The following is a 17,088-nucleotide window of genomic DNA, read 5'->3' on the forward strand; positions in this document are numbered from 1 at the left end:
TCCATAAACAAATCCTTCACCAAACTGTGCCAGAAAGAAGGAGCTGTTCCGAGCTCAAGGTTTCTTCGGTCAACAGTGTTTGTAGGTGGGTGTGTACATGGGTGGCATTACTCCTGATTTACCCTGGCATGAGCTGGAACACATGCCTGGCAAAATCTAAACAGAACAGCCTCAGAAGTGTTTCAGATAATCTTGCACAGTAAATTTTAGCCTTCAACCCAGAACTGATACCAGCCTACTTCATGGAAATGACAGTGCTGGAATTACAGTAATGCAGACATCTCCAGAGGCTTTTTTTTTTCCCTTATGAATGTATTGATTCACACTAGAGAATCTGCTTTATTCAGGAAAGTGATGAATTATGGGCGCGTTAGCTGGGGAGGGACGGGTTAGAGCAGGAGGCTGCTGCCTCCACTGCTGGAGGAGAGGGTAAAATGATGGTGGAACTGTCAAACAGTTTGCTGAATATGTGCAGGCAGGGTAGAGTTGACATGAGGATCAGTTGGGAAGCACAGTGTGGAGGTGAATGAAAACCTGGAGCTATCCAGGGTAGTAAGTTTTGGATGGAGAACGGAGTGTGCCTGGATCAGGGGTTTCTAGGATATTTCAGGGATCTGGAGATGGGCATGGAACAGAAGAAACAACAGCAGGAGAGAAGATGATCTGAAGATCTACTGACTAATGCAGAGAAGGGAGACCAGATTGGGAGAAGGTCCAGACAGGTGATAAACGGATGTTTTTGCAGTCTCAGAGAGATGGGGAGTAGCAGAGCGTCAGGAGAGGCAGCTAGCAACAGAAGCCCAATACTGTGATAGAAGTTCCTGAATGGTGGCATTGCGGGGGTTAATACTGTCATGCAGCAGCAATGCAGAGCAATGTGGGCTATGCAAAGCCATCCAGTGAGCATGGATTGTATCTTTGAAAAGATCCTAAGTGAGCAGTTAAAAACCTCTAACCCAAGTAGTCAATGTACTGGCTGATGCATTTATTCATAAGCTGTCTGCAGAGGCTTTGTATGTAAAATAGAACATGAAAGAATTGTGTCCAAGTTCCCCCCTTCCCCACCACTGAACGGTATAAGCTTTCCTTAATTTCAGTAATTGCAAGCAAGTTGTCTCTAATTCACTCCCTTGGCGTTGCTTTTTTTTTCTACCCCTTGAACTGTTCTACATCTGGAAGGGCTGTGATCGAAGGCTAAGATCCAATTTCAGACTATCTCATGTAATTACATTCTGTAATCTGTTTCCCTCCTAACCCCCCAGACCTGGAAGCTGCTGTTTTCCTCCTCTAGGAATACAAGACTTAATCAGCAGCACGGCATGGAGCCCACTTGTCATTTCCTACACATTAACATTCACTGTATAATGACTAATTGCTCCCATATGACAAACCCACTCCCTTCGGAACACAATGAACTTGGGACTGATTTGGAGCTGAGAACTGGAAACCTCATTGCCCACAGGTTCCCTGAGCAGTCTTGTGAGAATCTCAGAGGGATATGTACCTTTAAGCATTTTTACGGCAACTGTTTTGCAGGTTGAAGATTTATCAATGCCAAAAGCAGACGCCTCCACCACCTTCCCAAAAGCACCATGACCCAGTGTTTTACCTAGAGAAGCAAGAGTCAAGAGTGAGCCAAAGGTGACTTATGACAGTCTGCACCAGATAAGAGGGAAACATGCATTCTCAGCTATGCAAGAAATACAAGACTCCAGTGCCCAGGCACAACGTAGACCGATAGTCAATAGAAGCCTGTATCACATATTTGCAGTATATGGATATGAACGGTATGATTTATATCCATATGACTTTAATGCAATACAGTATGTGATAGAACAGAGTAGAATAAATAAATCTGCATTCAGCTGAAGGCAAGGCTGAATATATATATATGGCTTAAGGGTAAAAACATTAGGTATAGTTGTCCTGAAGCCCAGGAAGGTCGGAGTTTGGGTTCCACACAGAATTGTAGAAGCCTGATCTCTCATGAATCACAGTCATGGAGATAGGCAGCTAAGGCACTCAGGCAGTCAGAACCCTTTAATCCTTCAGTTATTGACTTTTATTTGACATAAGAGGTATAATAACTGGAATTTAAGATGATAATCTTTATTTTCCCTTTCATTTGCATTTTAATGCCTGTATTACCTAGTGTGCTCTGAGGGCTCTGACCCACCATGCAGCAGAGTACACTGGACATCATGCTCTGGCTTTTTGGTTCTGCTAGTTTGACCTTCTATCCCACCATCACCTCGTTTTTTGTTATTTTTGTCTGTCTTCCTCCTTCTCCCATGTTTTCCAGCTGAAGCACCAAGAGCACACACAAATACAGATATATTCCCTGTGCTCATCATTGCACACAGATGTTACTGTTTCTCTATACAAACACAACCTGCTTTTTACATCTTCGTGCTCTATCCTCCAGTGAGCTGAGCTGTTGAATGAAATTTGGTTCATTTTGTCATGATAGCTCTTTACAACTCAAAGCTAAGTTCAGGTGGTCGATAAGGAATTGATTATTTGATAAATTCATAGATTTCTTAAAAAGAAAATTCACTGAAAGACTGTCACCTTTCAGACTGACTTCTCTTTCCCTTTTCCTCTATGGATGTGGAAGCATACTTTTGGCAGGGACAGTACCTGGAGGTACCTTTCTTCCCTGTCAAGAGTTTGGCTTCACTTCTCCAAGAAAGAAGAAGAGGTGGTACCTATTTTGAGAGACATCATCTTTGCTTTTCTTACCAAATCTCTTGTTTCACCTCCCATTAAGGATGATCCTGAATTCTGCGACTTGCTGCCAGTTCTCCCTGAGGATGGCAGGTAGTACACTGGCACTAAATGATAGGCTGCTTCTGGGGTTATACAACTGATCCAGTGAAACTGAGGAGCGTTAGAAATCATCATTCTGTACGGTAATAACACCCAAACCACTCACCCAGCCGCAGTCTGTCTCTTGGGAACTCCCATTTACTGCTGTCGTAGGGGAGACGGTCGCACTGCTCGTCAAGAGGCATTTCCTCTGGATCCATTATAATCGACAGGTATCCTGTTTTAATGTCTGTGGCATCAGGCTAAAAACAGGGTGTGGAGAAATTATTCACAGTATTTACCTTGCAAGTCTAATGGGAGAGAACTGTCGTCTGCAAGACTGAGTGCTGGCTGGGGAGTTCCCTGAATTCCAGGCTTCGCTCTGACGTTTATTCCGAACCATGAATGCATCACTTCAGCTTCCTGCCTCTCTTTTTTTTGATATCTGGGAATTAAATGTTTATGTATGCCTGCCACTCAGGGGTGCTGGGAAGAGGCATTGATTAATGCTGGTAAATACTCTGAGGACGCAAAATCGATCACTGTCTTCTACCTGTATCTGTGAAAGGAGATGAGTGCTTTTCTATGGGAACGCCACGACTTGTGCTTCCTGGTGCACTACAGAGCTTTTTGGCATTTTCATAGTGTTTTGTTTTGCAGGCTCGGTTCTCCAAAGTTTTCCACTTCGTGGCTATTGCTTAGTACAATTTGAAATTGAAAGCTGGTGAAAGCTGCTACTTCTGATGCTGCTTAGTGGGAAGCTGTGATTTGGTGGGTCCTGTGGGCAGACTTGCATGGGTGTGAAACGTAATAGGAAATTCACTGTTATCCACAACTTTGTTAAAGTGAGCTCAAGGAGGAAAACATTAACCTCTGTATTTGCAATAGGAGAGGAAATTTTACTCAAGTATTAGGGATCAGCACTGGAAGTGTAGTTTGGTGAGCTTCAGAGCAGAGCGCTGTGCTTGCCTTTCTGTTACTGTTTGTTTCAGGAAAACCAGACCTAAATTCCTTCGAACGTTATTGAAACTTTACTTTTTTGAGTCAAAAAAGAGAGATGCAAGAATAGCAAGACTTGGAGACAAAATAGATTGTGTGGTTTGAGCTCATTTCTAGAGAACCATCCCAGGATCTTTCTCAAAACAGGGCCCCCTTTAATACTTATGTTTCAGAGGAATCTTATCAGACAAGTGGTGAAATCAAGCCCTCATTTTAGGGGATTTAGGATTTTTTGGGGTTTCCTAATCTTGCCAAGCCGCTTTGACTCCTAAAGAGGCAGAAGCCTGATTTTATGGTACTGTGGAAGTGGGTAGAAATCTCACGAGTACAAGTGATCTCTTGAGAAGGTAAAAGACTATCAGCAGAAATCTTGGACTGAAATTTTATAGGAACATTTTGCAGTTTTTCTACCAAACTTTTGGCCCAAAAACTCTGATGCTATGCATAAACTGGGCCCAATCCCAGACCCTTTGTGCAATATGGAAGCTCTCTTACTTTTCTCAGTTTCCGAATGAATAGAGTCAGAAGAAGCCAGAAGAGGGTAGCGGCTAGACCGGTGCAGACCAAAATGATAACTTCAATGTTGGATTTCTCCTCAGAACCTGGAGGTTAAATGTACAACCAAATTTTAAATGTAGCGGAAGTCCATGACTGAACAACAGTTCTCCTCAGTCCGACACCGTGTATGCGTTTCACCTCAGCTTGGAACTCACCCTGTATTTTAATGAAGGCTGACGTGCTGTCCTGGCCCATGTCGTTGGACGCCTTGCATTCATAGAGCCCTTCATCATCCTTTTTCACTCGCTCGATGACCAGGGTATTATTTTCCATGGAAATTCCTGTTGGAAGGAATTTTGGTTAATATTATCACAATAATCTACCTGCCTACACATGCCTTTAGGAGACTGAGAACTGAAAGTCAGCTCCCAGCCATGCAGGCCTGCTACGTGCTGTTAGGAGGCATTTTAATAGTGTGCTCCTCATTGCGGTCTGGCAATTTCCCTGACATTTTTTTCTGTTCAATACCTGTGTAAATTGCTTGGGGATCATTTAACCAACAGCAAATACGGCTGTTAATTTTTTATGAGCAGACAGAGCTCGAAAAAACTTCTATGGAAGTTAGTGAAGTGATGAGAAGATAGGTTTTCTGATAGCGATAAGATACACTGGGAAAAAAGGAAACTAGATGAAATTATTGGAGAAAGCAGAAGTCTTGGAGGCTGTGGGAAGTGAGGGGAGTTCTAATGTGGAACTTGGAAATCCCTGGAAAAATCACTGCGTGGAGCAATCCTGGATTCACAGGCAGCTGGGGGCTAGAGGTGGAGTAGGAAGAGGAAGGTTGCCTAGATATGACCTAGATATGTGAGGCTTTTCTGCAATTAATTTTCCAGATTCATTTTCCACCTTTAATTTTTCCTGAATTGTGGCACAAAACTGAGAGCTCATCTGTTTCACCAAGGATATGTTTGGGGCAGAAATAGGGAAACAGGTCTTTGAATCCAAAAAGGAAGGACAATTTGAGTTTCTGGGTGTGCTGCCTGTGAATCCTGTTGCTGTTAACAAGAGTACTGCACGTAACTTGCCATGCACCATGCTGAAATATTTACCCTGGGGTGTTTTTTCCAAATATTTTATTTATGTTTCCATTGGTTGGATGAGTTACATGCTCGTCCCTCTAGAATTATTTATAAAATTTCAGTAGCTATAAAGAGTTTCTCTCGGAACAGTCTGATCTGAATTATGGATGATCCTAGATTTCCTACCTAGTCCAAGATGTAGAATTAAAGTCACAGGACCCGCTACGGACATGGGATTCTCCATGATTTATAAGCGATCTCAGGACAGAGAGCTGAGAAGGCATTCCAGGCTCAGGTAGGGGAGCCCATGCTCCCTGCCCGTGGTAGCACTGCGCTGAGAGCATGTTCTCGATACTGTGTTGTGGGAGACAAAGAAAGGATGTGTAATGTGCCGTGGCATGCCCTGGACCTGTCTGTTAGGTGACTGCCCACAATTTGCTGCAATATATTCTGATCAGGCCCCAAGGATAGCTGATGGTTCAGGCTTGTGTTTTCAGACCCACCTGACAAGCAGGTACACTCTGTCTCAGTTTTGTATGCAAATACTTGTCTCGCATAAGCAGACTGAACAGCAGCACGCTGTACTTGTTCATTTACTAATGCTATGCTAATGTATGCGGACTGTCTGGCTGACTGCAGACACGAGCACTGCCACATGCGGAAGGCGAGCTGCAGAAGCAGGCATTGGGTTGTAATGGGTTGGCAGCTTTGACCTCAAAGTCCGAGTTGGAGACTACTGCAGTGGTCTGATGTATTTGGTTGCGTATACCATCGTGATTCAGCCATGCTTGCAGTAGCCGTGGAGTTGTAGCTCCTATGTTTGTGGCAGACCTGCAAGTCCATTATCCTGTGTTAACGTCCAATATCGCAGCGCGCTTGGGAAGCAAGGACACCCACCTGATGCTGCTGAAATGGGGTAGCCGTTCTTCCTCCACGTAATCTGAGGTTCAGGAGTTCCACTGACTTTGCACTCCAGAATGATCTTGCCGCTGATGTTAACCTCCAGATCCGTGAGGTTTTGTATCACGTACGGCGCTGCCTTTGCTACAGTCACGAAGGAAAACAGAACACAGTGAGATGTCAGGAGGCACCTCGCGCAGCTCTGCCATCTTCTCTCCTTTGGCCACCTGGATGGCCTCTCTGGGCTGGAAGTGGCAAAGATGTGGGTGATGAGTGGCAGCAAAAATCCCCCAAATTATGGGAGGCGTGGATAAGCTCATTTGGCTTATTTTCAGACTGACCAAGCTTAGATTCAGCTTCAGCTAGAACCTCCTTGAGTTTCTCATCCCCTGAAGAAAATAGGGGACAGTGAGTGGGTAGAGCAAATGCAGAGTGAATACCAAAAAAGAAAGGAGGAGGCAAAGAGGAAACAGTTCTAAGGATTTCATCTTCTCTATCATGAGTGCAGTTATCTACTTACTACAAAGCTGTTAACCTCTACTTTATGTTCATTTATGACAGGACCAGGAAAGCAATGAATAAAATCACAAGCACAGCATAAAAAATACATAAAACCTGCAATAAGGACGGTAGCTGGTGGGTGTTAGTACATTTAAAAGGCCTTGTTTGTACAGGGGAAGGAGGGCTGGTTTGCAGGGGCATTTCCACACGTATTCTCTGGAATACTTGTCTCTCAGACATGTGCCAGACAAATAACAGACCCCAGTAATTCTCAGAAGAATGTGATTAAGCTTCCAGTTCTCCCATGGATATATTCCCAGTTTGGCTGTGTTTTTCCCATAGCCATCACGTGTAGGTGTCTGTGTAGGTGGAAATTTGACTAAACGAATAAAAATATCTGCCAGGGAGAGAAAAGTGAATTGCCTGAATGGAGAGTGCAGAGAAAGCCCAGTGCCTCCGAGTCAGATGATGCTGACACGTGGCTCCGGCTGTGGGGACAAGCCAGACCGCTAGCACTTGTTAATACCAGGGGGAGATTCTTTCCCTTCCTCCGCACTGCAGGAAGAGGCAGGTGCCTCTGCCACTTCTTAAAATAAATCACCTCCCACTCAGGTATGGGAGCCCTGCTAGCCACAGCTGTGGCGTGGGTGAGCATCTCCTCCTCATGTGTGTGCCTGCACGGAGGGGGAAGGGACTGCACGGAGTGGGAGGCTGCATGGGAGATGTGCTGCTTTGCTTCAGCACGGCTGAAGCCAGCACTGCATGGCCTGGTTTTCACCTAAGTGACAAGTGCCTATGGCAGCATAGCTGTGCCTTCGGTGGCTCATTAGCCATTAGTGTAAGTGGAGAAGCCAATTTGAAAATCACTGTCTAATTCGGCTTCTGAAGGACTCTGTCTTCTACACCCTGTCTTGCTACTATTTGTTTCAATTCTACTGCATTTCTGTGCTTTGGGTTTTTCTATTGGAGTATAGCCAATAAATTCACCCGTTCCAGCAGCACTTTTTTCTGCTGAGAAGGCCTGGGCCTGATCACTCACTTTCTTCACTACGAAGCAGAAGACACTTCACTAATTTTCAGTGAGTTTTGACCAGAAGAAGTGTCCTGCCCTTTATATTCACGTAGCCAAAGAAACCAGGCTTCAGGATCTGTAGTGTTACTATTTTTAAGAAAATAAAAGAGTTGGGGGGTTGGCTATAAGTAAGAAAATACTATTATTACAACAAAGTGCATCCCACTTACCCAGAATAAATGGGACATGTCACTTGACTATACACTTGACCAGTGACGTTTGTGATTACGTCTGCTGGATCCAGATCTATTTAGGTATCTATATCAACCTGGCAGCTCTAAGTGTGTTGAGTATTCTGCCAAAGTCATATGGATCTGGGGTGACAGACCCAAATGATAGAGTTGTGCTGTTAGTAACATGGTGGGTGATGCCTTTTCTCCTCAGTCAACACTATGTCTGCACCCAGCATGGAGTTAGGAATACAAAATGCATCTGAAATCACCTTTACGTGTAAAGGCAAATATTTTATACAAAACCAGCAGTGGCTGGATGAGTAATATGTATGGCTAGGTGTCAATCCATATACAGTAATGCGAAAAAACCCAGAAACCAGAGCACAAAGTCTGTATTAGGACAGTCCCTGAGAAATGTTGGGCACCTTCTGCTTTGAAAGGCTTCAAAGGGAGCAGCAGATGCGCAGCGTTTCTGCTCCGGCAGCAGAACGACAGCACGCCCCAGTGCCATATTCCATGGGCAGCACCTACCTCTGACGAGGAGCTGAGTGTGCTGCTCTAGCGTGTCGGTGCTGTTGTGCTGATTCTGGGCTCTGCACTTGTAGAGGCCACTCTGCTCCTTCGTGACATTAGTAATGACCAGTATCAAAGAAATGGAATAATTGTCCGTTTTCTTGATCACAGAGTCGCTGAGAGCCACCTCTGAGGAGGGGTAATACCAGGCCAGGTGGCTGTAGATGTACCTGGAAGCCCGGCAGGTCAGCCGGACGTCATTCCCCACAATGGTTGTCACTTGTGGCTCTGTTTGCAGCCCAAATGGCACATCTAGAAGGAAGAGAAAACATGTTTACAATTAAATCACAACTGAGAAGATCTTTGGCTGCCTGGTTGCACTTGGCGGTCAAATTTCAAAGGCCAGCCGTAAGGAAATGAGCCAATTTTAATGAGACCCACATTTGCGTGTGCAAACTGGCAGTGGTGCTTGTGAATTAGGTACACGAACGGACCTCCCATGTCCCGAGGCTGACCTGTGGTAGTCCAGCTCTCAGTATTCTCATCATTACATTCTCAAGGAATGAACTGAAAGTTTATAAATAGAAGTAGTTAATGGACTAAGAGAGTTTAATCAAGAGAGATTGTCTATCCAGGTAGACAAATGTGTTTGTGAGCTCTTCTCTTTCTACCTGCAATCAGTGCTTGAAAGTGTAATTGCATAAGAATAAAGAAACCTATTCCCATTTCTCAGAAGTAGCACTCTCTCTCTTCACCACTGAACAATCTTCCCATTTCTCTCTTACTCCAACTATGCCAATATTTGTTTTCATCACGTGTGCCTTGGTGGATATTTACTTGATCACTGGATGGGTTAACTGGGCTAATGATGTACGAGTCCTTCAGGCCTTTATGTTTAGCAGAGGAATACTTTGAGGCATGAGTCCAACCTATCCACAAAAAAGTAAGCTGTTTCTTGCTATATTTTTAGTAATTTTTCAGCCAGAAGAAAAATCAGTTTTGCTGAAGTGGCAAACTGAGTCCATCTGAAGACAAGAAAAAATGTTTCTGAGTAGAATGCCCGGGTCTGGCCCACAGACACATTCCTGTTACTGCATTAGCCGCCAGAGACCTACGATTAAATTGTCTCTGAAAGATATTCTTTTCCCTTTGAATTCTGTTAGTTTCTGTGGCCTACCCACCCATCAGACTTGAATGAAAGTGCATTGATAACAACAGTGACTTGGAATTATTTTTACATCTGTTTGGTCAGGATTTTCAAGCAGCGGGGAGTTATGAGGAATCCCTTATAAATTTTACGAGGTGTAGTACAAGGATGGGACACTTTGGGAGGCCTTGCTCTGGGTTGCCTTCTGAACATGAACACTGTTTGCGATAAATCTGGTAGATTATTGCTTCAGTGCCAAGCTGTTGGTAAGATGTTTTCTCAAGCTAGGATGAAATGGATGGTGCTTGGAGAAGGACAGAAGCTAAAGGGCAGCAAGTACGCATTGCCCTTGCAATCTGACAACTTCCACATGGGAGCTGGAATTTGGCCAGGGGCTCACACTGCAGACTCTGGCAAAAAGTTCTGCCGAAGCTACAGTTAAGCATAAATAGCGAGGTTGTTGAAATAACCAATCTGCCTTATAATAAACCATATATTGTATAAAATCCGGAGCCCTGAAGGAGCCTTCAGATATGATTAAAAGTCTCTCTTCTTCACAAGTCATCTGGAATAGAACCAATAAGCTTTGCTTCATGGTTTTTAAAGACTGGCACCAGAAATGTTTTACAAAAGATCTGAAAAGAGAAGAGACCCCTCAGGCCACAGCTGTGGAAATTGTTACTTTTCTTTTCTTTCCTTTTCATGAAATTTCAGTTTACTTTATGCTGTGTTTTGTTAGGCTCGGTTGCTCTCTTTCTTGCTTAGTGCTTGCCGTATGCTCAAACTGACTCGTGTAATACATCCATTCTTCACATCTGATGTCCTGTGGTTCCAGCATGTCAAGATGATGCTTATCAAAAAGGGGGGAAAGTCTGAGGCCAGCAGAATTTCTCTAAATGGGAAGAACTGAGGTCCAGTGAAAACACTGAGATGTGGCACGAGCAACATCTCGGCATCTCCCCTGAATCTGTCAAACCAAAATAGGGAAAAAGCGCCCCCTTGACTGGCCTTTTCCTTCGTTTCTCTTCTAAGCATTTGCTATTTGCTCTGGCAAGAGTTACAGTACTAAGGTAGATGGATCTTTGGTTAGACTCAGTTCTAAGTAACTTCTGAGTAAGCTCAATGGTCTGGGAGACCTCCTGAGATCCCCTCCACCCTGAATTATCCTGTGATCCGAAGTGCTGGGTCTCAGTGAAAGTCCGAAGGGATTCCATGTCAAGTGACGAGGTGGGAGTTTGGTCACATTACCCAGGGTAAAACACAGCGAACCCCTGCAAATCTGCAGGGCAAGCTGAACTCAGCCATCAGCGGTTAGGCTGGCAGCCCCGTCTGCCCTTGCTTCTGCCTGTCAGGAAGCCTTTTCTGAAGAATTTCTGCTTACCACTTGCAGCCCCGTTTGTTTCCCAGGCTGAGTTTCCTTGAATGGCTGTGGGAGACTCACCCCAGGGAAGCACTGCATCCCCTGGAACAAGGGACTGGCGTGTGTATGGCAGTGAGAACACGGGCTGGAGCGCCCAGAGATCTCTGACATTTCGGTGCAAATTCCCAGTGAATTTGATGTGTTGATTTCTAGGCCCAAGTTTATGAAGGATGCTCAGTAGCTTCAGCTGGCTGCTGGGCTACTGGACTTCACCAATGCAGGGTTTGTGCTACCAACTTAACATTCTGGGAGCAGAGGGCTGGCTTGTTTTTCTTATCATTTCTTCTACTGACATTTTTTATTTAGCATTTTGAATATTTTTAGCTGGAACCTGTGCTATTCTCTTCCATCTTGTTAGCCTTTCAAGAAGCTCTTTCAGCTCCAATAGAATATTCATTGATTTTCACTACAGTGGAAGGAAAAAGAGAGGAAAAGAAAAGTCTCTCTTGCGCTCCTCTCTCTTTTCTCCTCCTACCTGGATTATCTGGGGAGTAACTGCAGCTTTGAGAGCATATTATAAGTCAGTTCATCTCTTAGACTACTTTGCTTACACGATCTTGAACCTGAGCAGTCATTAACTTCCTCTCTCTGAACAGATACAGTGTTTTATAAGACTCCTAATAAGTTGGCTAAAAGAATGCACCATGGGGCCTTTTCTCTTTTATCAGCAGTCACCAAACATTTGTCTTTTGTATTATATTACAGCGTAGTAGCTGCGAATTTCACTCTCGACTGTGCAGGATTCCATGGCAAAATAGGGAAATGAGCCATTGGGGGAAGGTAAAAAGTCAGCATAAATCAAAAGAAAGTCTGTCTCCATTTGTATTTACAAGGAATTAATTGGTTTTAATTTCCTGTGCTTTGCACAATAATCTGTGTAATTCAAAACTTCTGCTCTTTCCCAAATTCCATCCCTGTGCCTGTCAGGGTGGGGGGTTGCCATCAGGCGTATGCACGTAGGGAGAGTGAGCAAAAGAAAGGGTGAGCCCGACCATCTGAAACAGCACAGATCTTTTCATAAATCCTGTAAACATGTCAGGAATAAGCAAATTGAGAGTGGCAAGCAGTTGTAGAACGGCCCAATTCATACATTGTTCTAGTATCTGATAGCAGATTTTTATCTCACGTTTGAAATATAATATTTTCTTTTTGGTAGAAATCTTTAACTCCATTTTTCTGAGCTGTTTTTGCAAGCAGATAAGCCCTTGAAAAAGGGCTTTTGTTATTATTTGTTATTCTTACTGTAATTCATTTATATTCCAAGAACATTCAGAGGTTTCATATGGGTGGGATCCCATTTTGTTGCATGTAGTACAATGATACAAAGGCTAGAATTTGATTTACTGTGCACCTACAGTAATATGTAGTTGCCCTTTCCAAGCTGCAGACCAGAGATTAGAAGGCAAATAATACTTGTTCACGGCAGAGAATAGCTCCGGGAGACATCAGGTCAGCTTTGCACTGCACGAGGAAGGTCGCAGTCTGCCTCGAGTGTCCTTTGGTGCCTAACTGGTGGTGGGCAGTGACACGAGGCGGTTCTGAGCACCTGATGGCTCACCCACATTGCCTCTGTCCGTGACAAAATAGTCATCTGACTTAAATGGGAACACTGGTGTCAAAACTGCGGTAGGCAAGAAAGGCAGGAGACAGATTTTGTTTCAGCAAGAAACTGTAAAAAGGATTTACACAAAACAAAAATAGTGGAATAAGAGTTAGGCCAGGGCACGATGGAGAACACAGCTACTGCACTGCAGTAGGAGTTTCTGCTGCCATGAACAGCTCCAGGAGAACTTCAGTGACTCCCTGACAGGCAGGACATCTGCAGAAAGAGCTCAGAGAGGCTTCAGGGCTGTCAGTGAATGAGAAGATTTCTCATCTCATTGGACCCCTTATATGGTTTGGTTTCAGCGTGAGCTCCAAACCCCATTGACCTATCACTGAAATTAATTCTGCTGGCAAAGAAACGATTTAAAAATAGATACCAGTGCTATTTCTAGTGTCCGTGGGAGTTTCTGTGGGGGCTCTGCAGTGGAAGAACAAAATGGTTGTTGACAATATTCCATTGGGATAAATACATTTTTCTGAAACGAATGTGGTGGTGATGGAAACACCAGACTGAAGTCAGGCACGTCCCCAGAAAGCAGGTGCAGCCTGGACAACACCTGGTGAAGTTTGCCCGTGACACTCTGCCATGCCCCGACAAAACATTCCAACCCTGACCTAGCGGAACAGGTTTCCTCCGCAGCATCTTCAGATCTCTTAGCAGGGAGAAAACCTCAATTCCCCAAAACATTTGAAAGCAGCTCAGGATCCACCAGCTTGTTTGGCAGTAGGAGATAACAGGCGATCAGGTCTTTAAATTCAACAGACTGCTGAATTAATTGTGGAGTCCCACAACTAGCAGCTGGTTTGCAGAGAACGGAGCACTGTGAAGTGCTACGAACATTTGCTAGATGTTGTCCTAAAGGCCCACGTATTGCGTGTGTGCTCTCTGACTCTAACTCAGCCTTTATCTCAGCTTTTAGGTTCACTCTGCGTAAAATTAATCAGCCTAGCAATTGTAAAGTGGCCTGCTTAGAGCCTGACGCTTTTGGACTTCCCCTGTTCGGTACCTCACAAACTGTCCTTGAATGTCCCTCCAACACGGAGACTAGAGGCAGCTCCTGGTGAGAGTAACTGGCAGCCACTTAGCCTCCTCCAAGTGCACTCCATAGAAGACAGTGCCTTTTTTTCATCTGTGGGGCAGACCTTCAGCAGCAGCTCTTACAGCAGCCTGGTCGCTTGTTGGAGTAACGTGCCTTACTCAGCAGAGGACCGTCACCTAAAGAAAGCCAGCAGCAGGTCACTCTGCTGCTATTTTACCACGGCAATATGACCTACTTTAGGATCAGGGTGGCCACATTTAGAAAGATTTCTTTTCTTTCTAATCCATAAACACCACTATTTTTAAACACAGCACTTTTCTAAGTCAGTCATGCTCGTTCAGCATCTGCCTCTTCCCCAGAATGGCACAGATGCACAGTCTTTTCTCCACAGGCGAGAATATATCTGTCTTGCCAGCCCCTCTTCACCTCCTCGTCTGTTTTGGTGGAAACATTTCCACCATAACCGCTGTCAGTAATTTTGTCCGGTGATTCATTTCCTTCATAACTAAAATTGCATGATTAAAACATTTTGTGTCTCAAAACATTTCTAGATGGATGTTAAAATAAAATATCTGAAATATTAGCTCCCTGGGGGGGAAGCTACATAACATAGTTGTGAAAGGTGCATGGATTAATCAAACCCTTGGAATCTGACCTTATGCTAGTTGTTTATTTAGTTGCTGCAGCATTGGTCTTAGTCACCAAGTATCACAAAGTCCTGGGAATAGCTTGGGAACATACGGCTTTGAGTTACCCATCCAAACGTAATAGCTGGCAGAATTCAGAGCAGAAACAAACCCACGTGAAGACTCAACAGTTGGAAGTGGTGAAATGTAAAATTAATAGCTCGTCTTCAGCCTGCCTTGGACATCTTGAGGACCTCTTATGTCTGAGCTGTATCTCCCAAAATTGCATCTTGGAGGGCTTTTTCCCAAATAAATAAGAGTTAGGGCTTTGGGAAATATCTCTTGGTGGCTTAAACCCTCTTTTGTCTCCATAAGGCACTGGGGTAGTACAAAGAAGCCATAAATGGAGGTGAAATCTTTCCCCCATATGGCACCGGCTTCATTATCATTGGATGACATTTTTTATATCAGCACTTTTATGCAATAAGAATGGTAAAAATGTTTAGTGATCCCTTTTTTGGTTAGCCCCGTATGAAATGTGCCGAATTACTTTTGAGCAATGGAGTCAAACAACACAGGACGCAAGAGAGGCAGAGGAGTGCAGAGCGCTGCTACGAGCGCTTCGCCCTCAGACCCTGCTTCACAGAGCAGAAACCAAGTAGTGAGAATCAGACATTTACCTTCCAGGACACTTCTGCACTCTTTGTTCTAAAAATTGTTATTCTGATGCAAATTCTACCAGCCAACACCCACTCATCCAGAAAGTGAGCAGAGACGTGATTCAGTTTGTTCTCGTTAAGTGCTTGAAGAAGGCTGTCCCTGGACTCTTCTCTTTTTATAAGCTCCCATCTCTCCTAAAAGCATTATGTAGGTCTTGATCTCACTACTAAAGAATTTCTGTGTTGAAAGGTTAAGCAGATATTTGTTTGGATTTGTGTTCTTTGGAGAAATAGCATGTCCACCTCCTCCCTCCTTAAAGGGCACTGGAAAGGCTAATTGCTCAGGCAGGGATCCAATGTCACAGCAACGCCCGGTGATACCAGCCCTGGGTTAGGTGTGAGTATTGGCTTTGCTCACCTTTGCTCTGTCTGCTGACTGAATTGGAGACCAGCCATTCTCCTGAGTCAGGGAGAGGCTTCAGGCCTTCGGCAGGCTGCAGAGGACTTAGCTTTTGCTAGAGATTTCATGAGGACAGCGCTCAAATGTCATGAGTGTTGCCTTAAGACACAGGCAGCTAGGCTCAGGGCCTGCACCTGCAGCTTCAAAAGGGCAAAAGGGGCATCAGGTCTGACGCTGGGCATGGCAAACTCAGCTGGGCACGGCAAACTCAGCTGGGCACTGATGCAGCACCCAGCCTTGCATGTGGTGAGGAGCCTGGCACGGTGCGATCTTGAGCGCTCTGAAAACACAACACGCAGGGATTCCCAGAATTTTTAACAAGCACTCGCCAGCCATATGAAACTTTTAAGTCAGACCGTCAGCATCTAATGTTTGTGTAGTGTTTCTTGTGTCGTTTACCTGAGACGTAGAACTCAATGCTCCTCTCTTCTTCGCCGATCTTGTTTGAAGCCACACAGTAATAGATTCCTGATGCACTGCTGTTCTCCATAGTTAGCATGCTCACAATCTGCCAAGCAAAGAGAGAAAAAGTAGAGGCTTTCAGTGTAGCGTAGGCTTAGCAGAGAGGCTTCAGAGTAGTGGATATGTTTTATGGTAGAAAAACAGTTAACAAAGGAGTTTCTAGTAATGAGCGAAGCTCACAGACAGACAAATGCTTCTGTCAGGTTTTTGGTCTCTCATCTAACATCACTTCAGTCCGGTTGATTCTCTTCCCTCCTTATTTCTACATCTTCCCCTTCTTTTCTTCCTGTCTCCCCCGTGGAAAACAGGCTTCCCCATTGACACCCTGCCAAGGCCTTTGTGTGACACCATCAGCACAAAGATAAAGCGAAGGACCTGGATGATTCATCGAAGACACTGCAAGTGAAGCCTCACATCCATCTATTTTCTTTTCTGCTTTTCAGTTGTGGTTTCCATGGGTAACAGGACACCCCCATTTGTGTGGGAAGCAGGTCGTTCATATGTATGTGGTATAAAGAATATTGCATGATTTTGCTTTGCTCTGCTTTGCTGTAACCCCAGAGAGGGGAGGGAGAGATGCAGCCCCTTTGGGCCTCAGCTCACTCTTATAACTTGTGCTTGGAAGCCCCTTGATTCCATAACCCTTCCTGAGAGTCATACCCCAGCTTGTGCAGTCCGTGAGGAAGCTCTGGAGAAGCTGCCTGTGCTAAGACACTTGGCAAAAGCAGAAAGAAAGGGAGGATTGTGAAGGAGAAGGAAGGAACACTTGTCCCAAGCTTCACCACACAGGAAAAGGAAGCAGTTCTGGTATTGATGGGGCTGAACTCAGACACATCCTTAAGAACGTGTGTTCCTTAAACATCCCAAGGCCCTGCTTCTGTATAGGGCCTTCTTAATAAAGAGCCAGCCATACGGCACTCCCCTGTCCCTGTCATGATGCAGCATCCCAAGCTCATGCAGGACTATCCACAGGTCATGGCTTGAATTAGTTCTAGTACTTCCTTTGGGCTGCTAGCAAGAAAGCAGGGTCTAACCCACCAAGACAGAGATGTTCTTGCGAGATTACTTTGCTTCCCCTGCAGCCATTCACCTGAGGAACTCTGAGCCCTCACATTTGGAACAAATA

At 44.7% G+C, this 17,088-nt stretch overlaps 1 protein-coding gene across 3 annotated transcripts in view; it reads right to left on the reverse strand.

The window, feature by feature from the left end:
* The window catches only part of LOC104338506 (vascular endothelial growth factor receptor kdr-like), a 142,222-nt gene that overhangs the window by 34,424 nt on the left and 90,710 nt on the right, over positions 1-17,088 (reverse strand). For all 3 annotated transcript variants that reach the window (XM_075435195.1, XM_075435196.1, XM_075435194.1), the window contains exons 12-18: positions 15,900-16,008; positions 8,562-8,855; positions 6,282-6,428; positions 4,521-4,646; positions 4,303-4,409; positions 2,936-3,071; positions 1,505-1,609 (exon numbers count right to left, since the gene is read on the reverse strand). In XM_075435195.1, the coding sequence (XP_075291310.1) occupies positions 1,505-1,609; positions 2,936-3,071; positions 4,303-4,409; positions 4,521-4,646; positions 6,282-6,428; positions 8,562-8,855; positions 15,900-16,008 (1,024 nt within the window). The remainder of the gene's footprint in view (positions 1-1,504; positions 1,610-2,935; positions 3,072-4,302; positions 4,410-4,520; positions 4,647-6,281; positions 6,429-8,561; positions 8,856-15,899; positions 16,009-17,088) is intronic.

The sequence above is a fragment of the Opisthocomus hoazin genome, chromosome 14 (assembly GCF_030867145.1).
Source record: "Opisthocomus hoazin isolate bOpiHoa1 chromosome 14, bOpiHoa1.hap1, whole genome shotgun sequence".
Lineage (NCBI taxonomy): Eukaryota > Metazoa > Chordata > Aves > Opisthocomiformes > Opisthocomidae > Opisthocomus > Opisthocomus hoazin.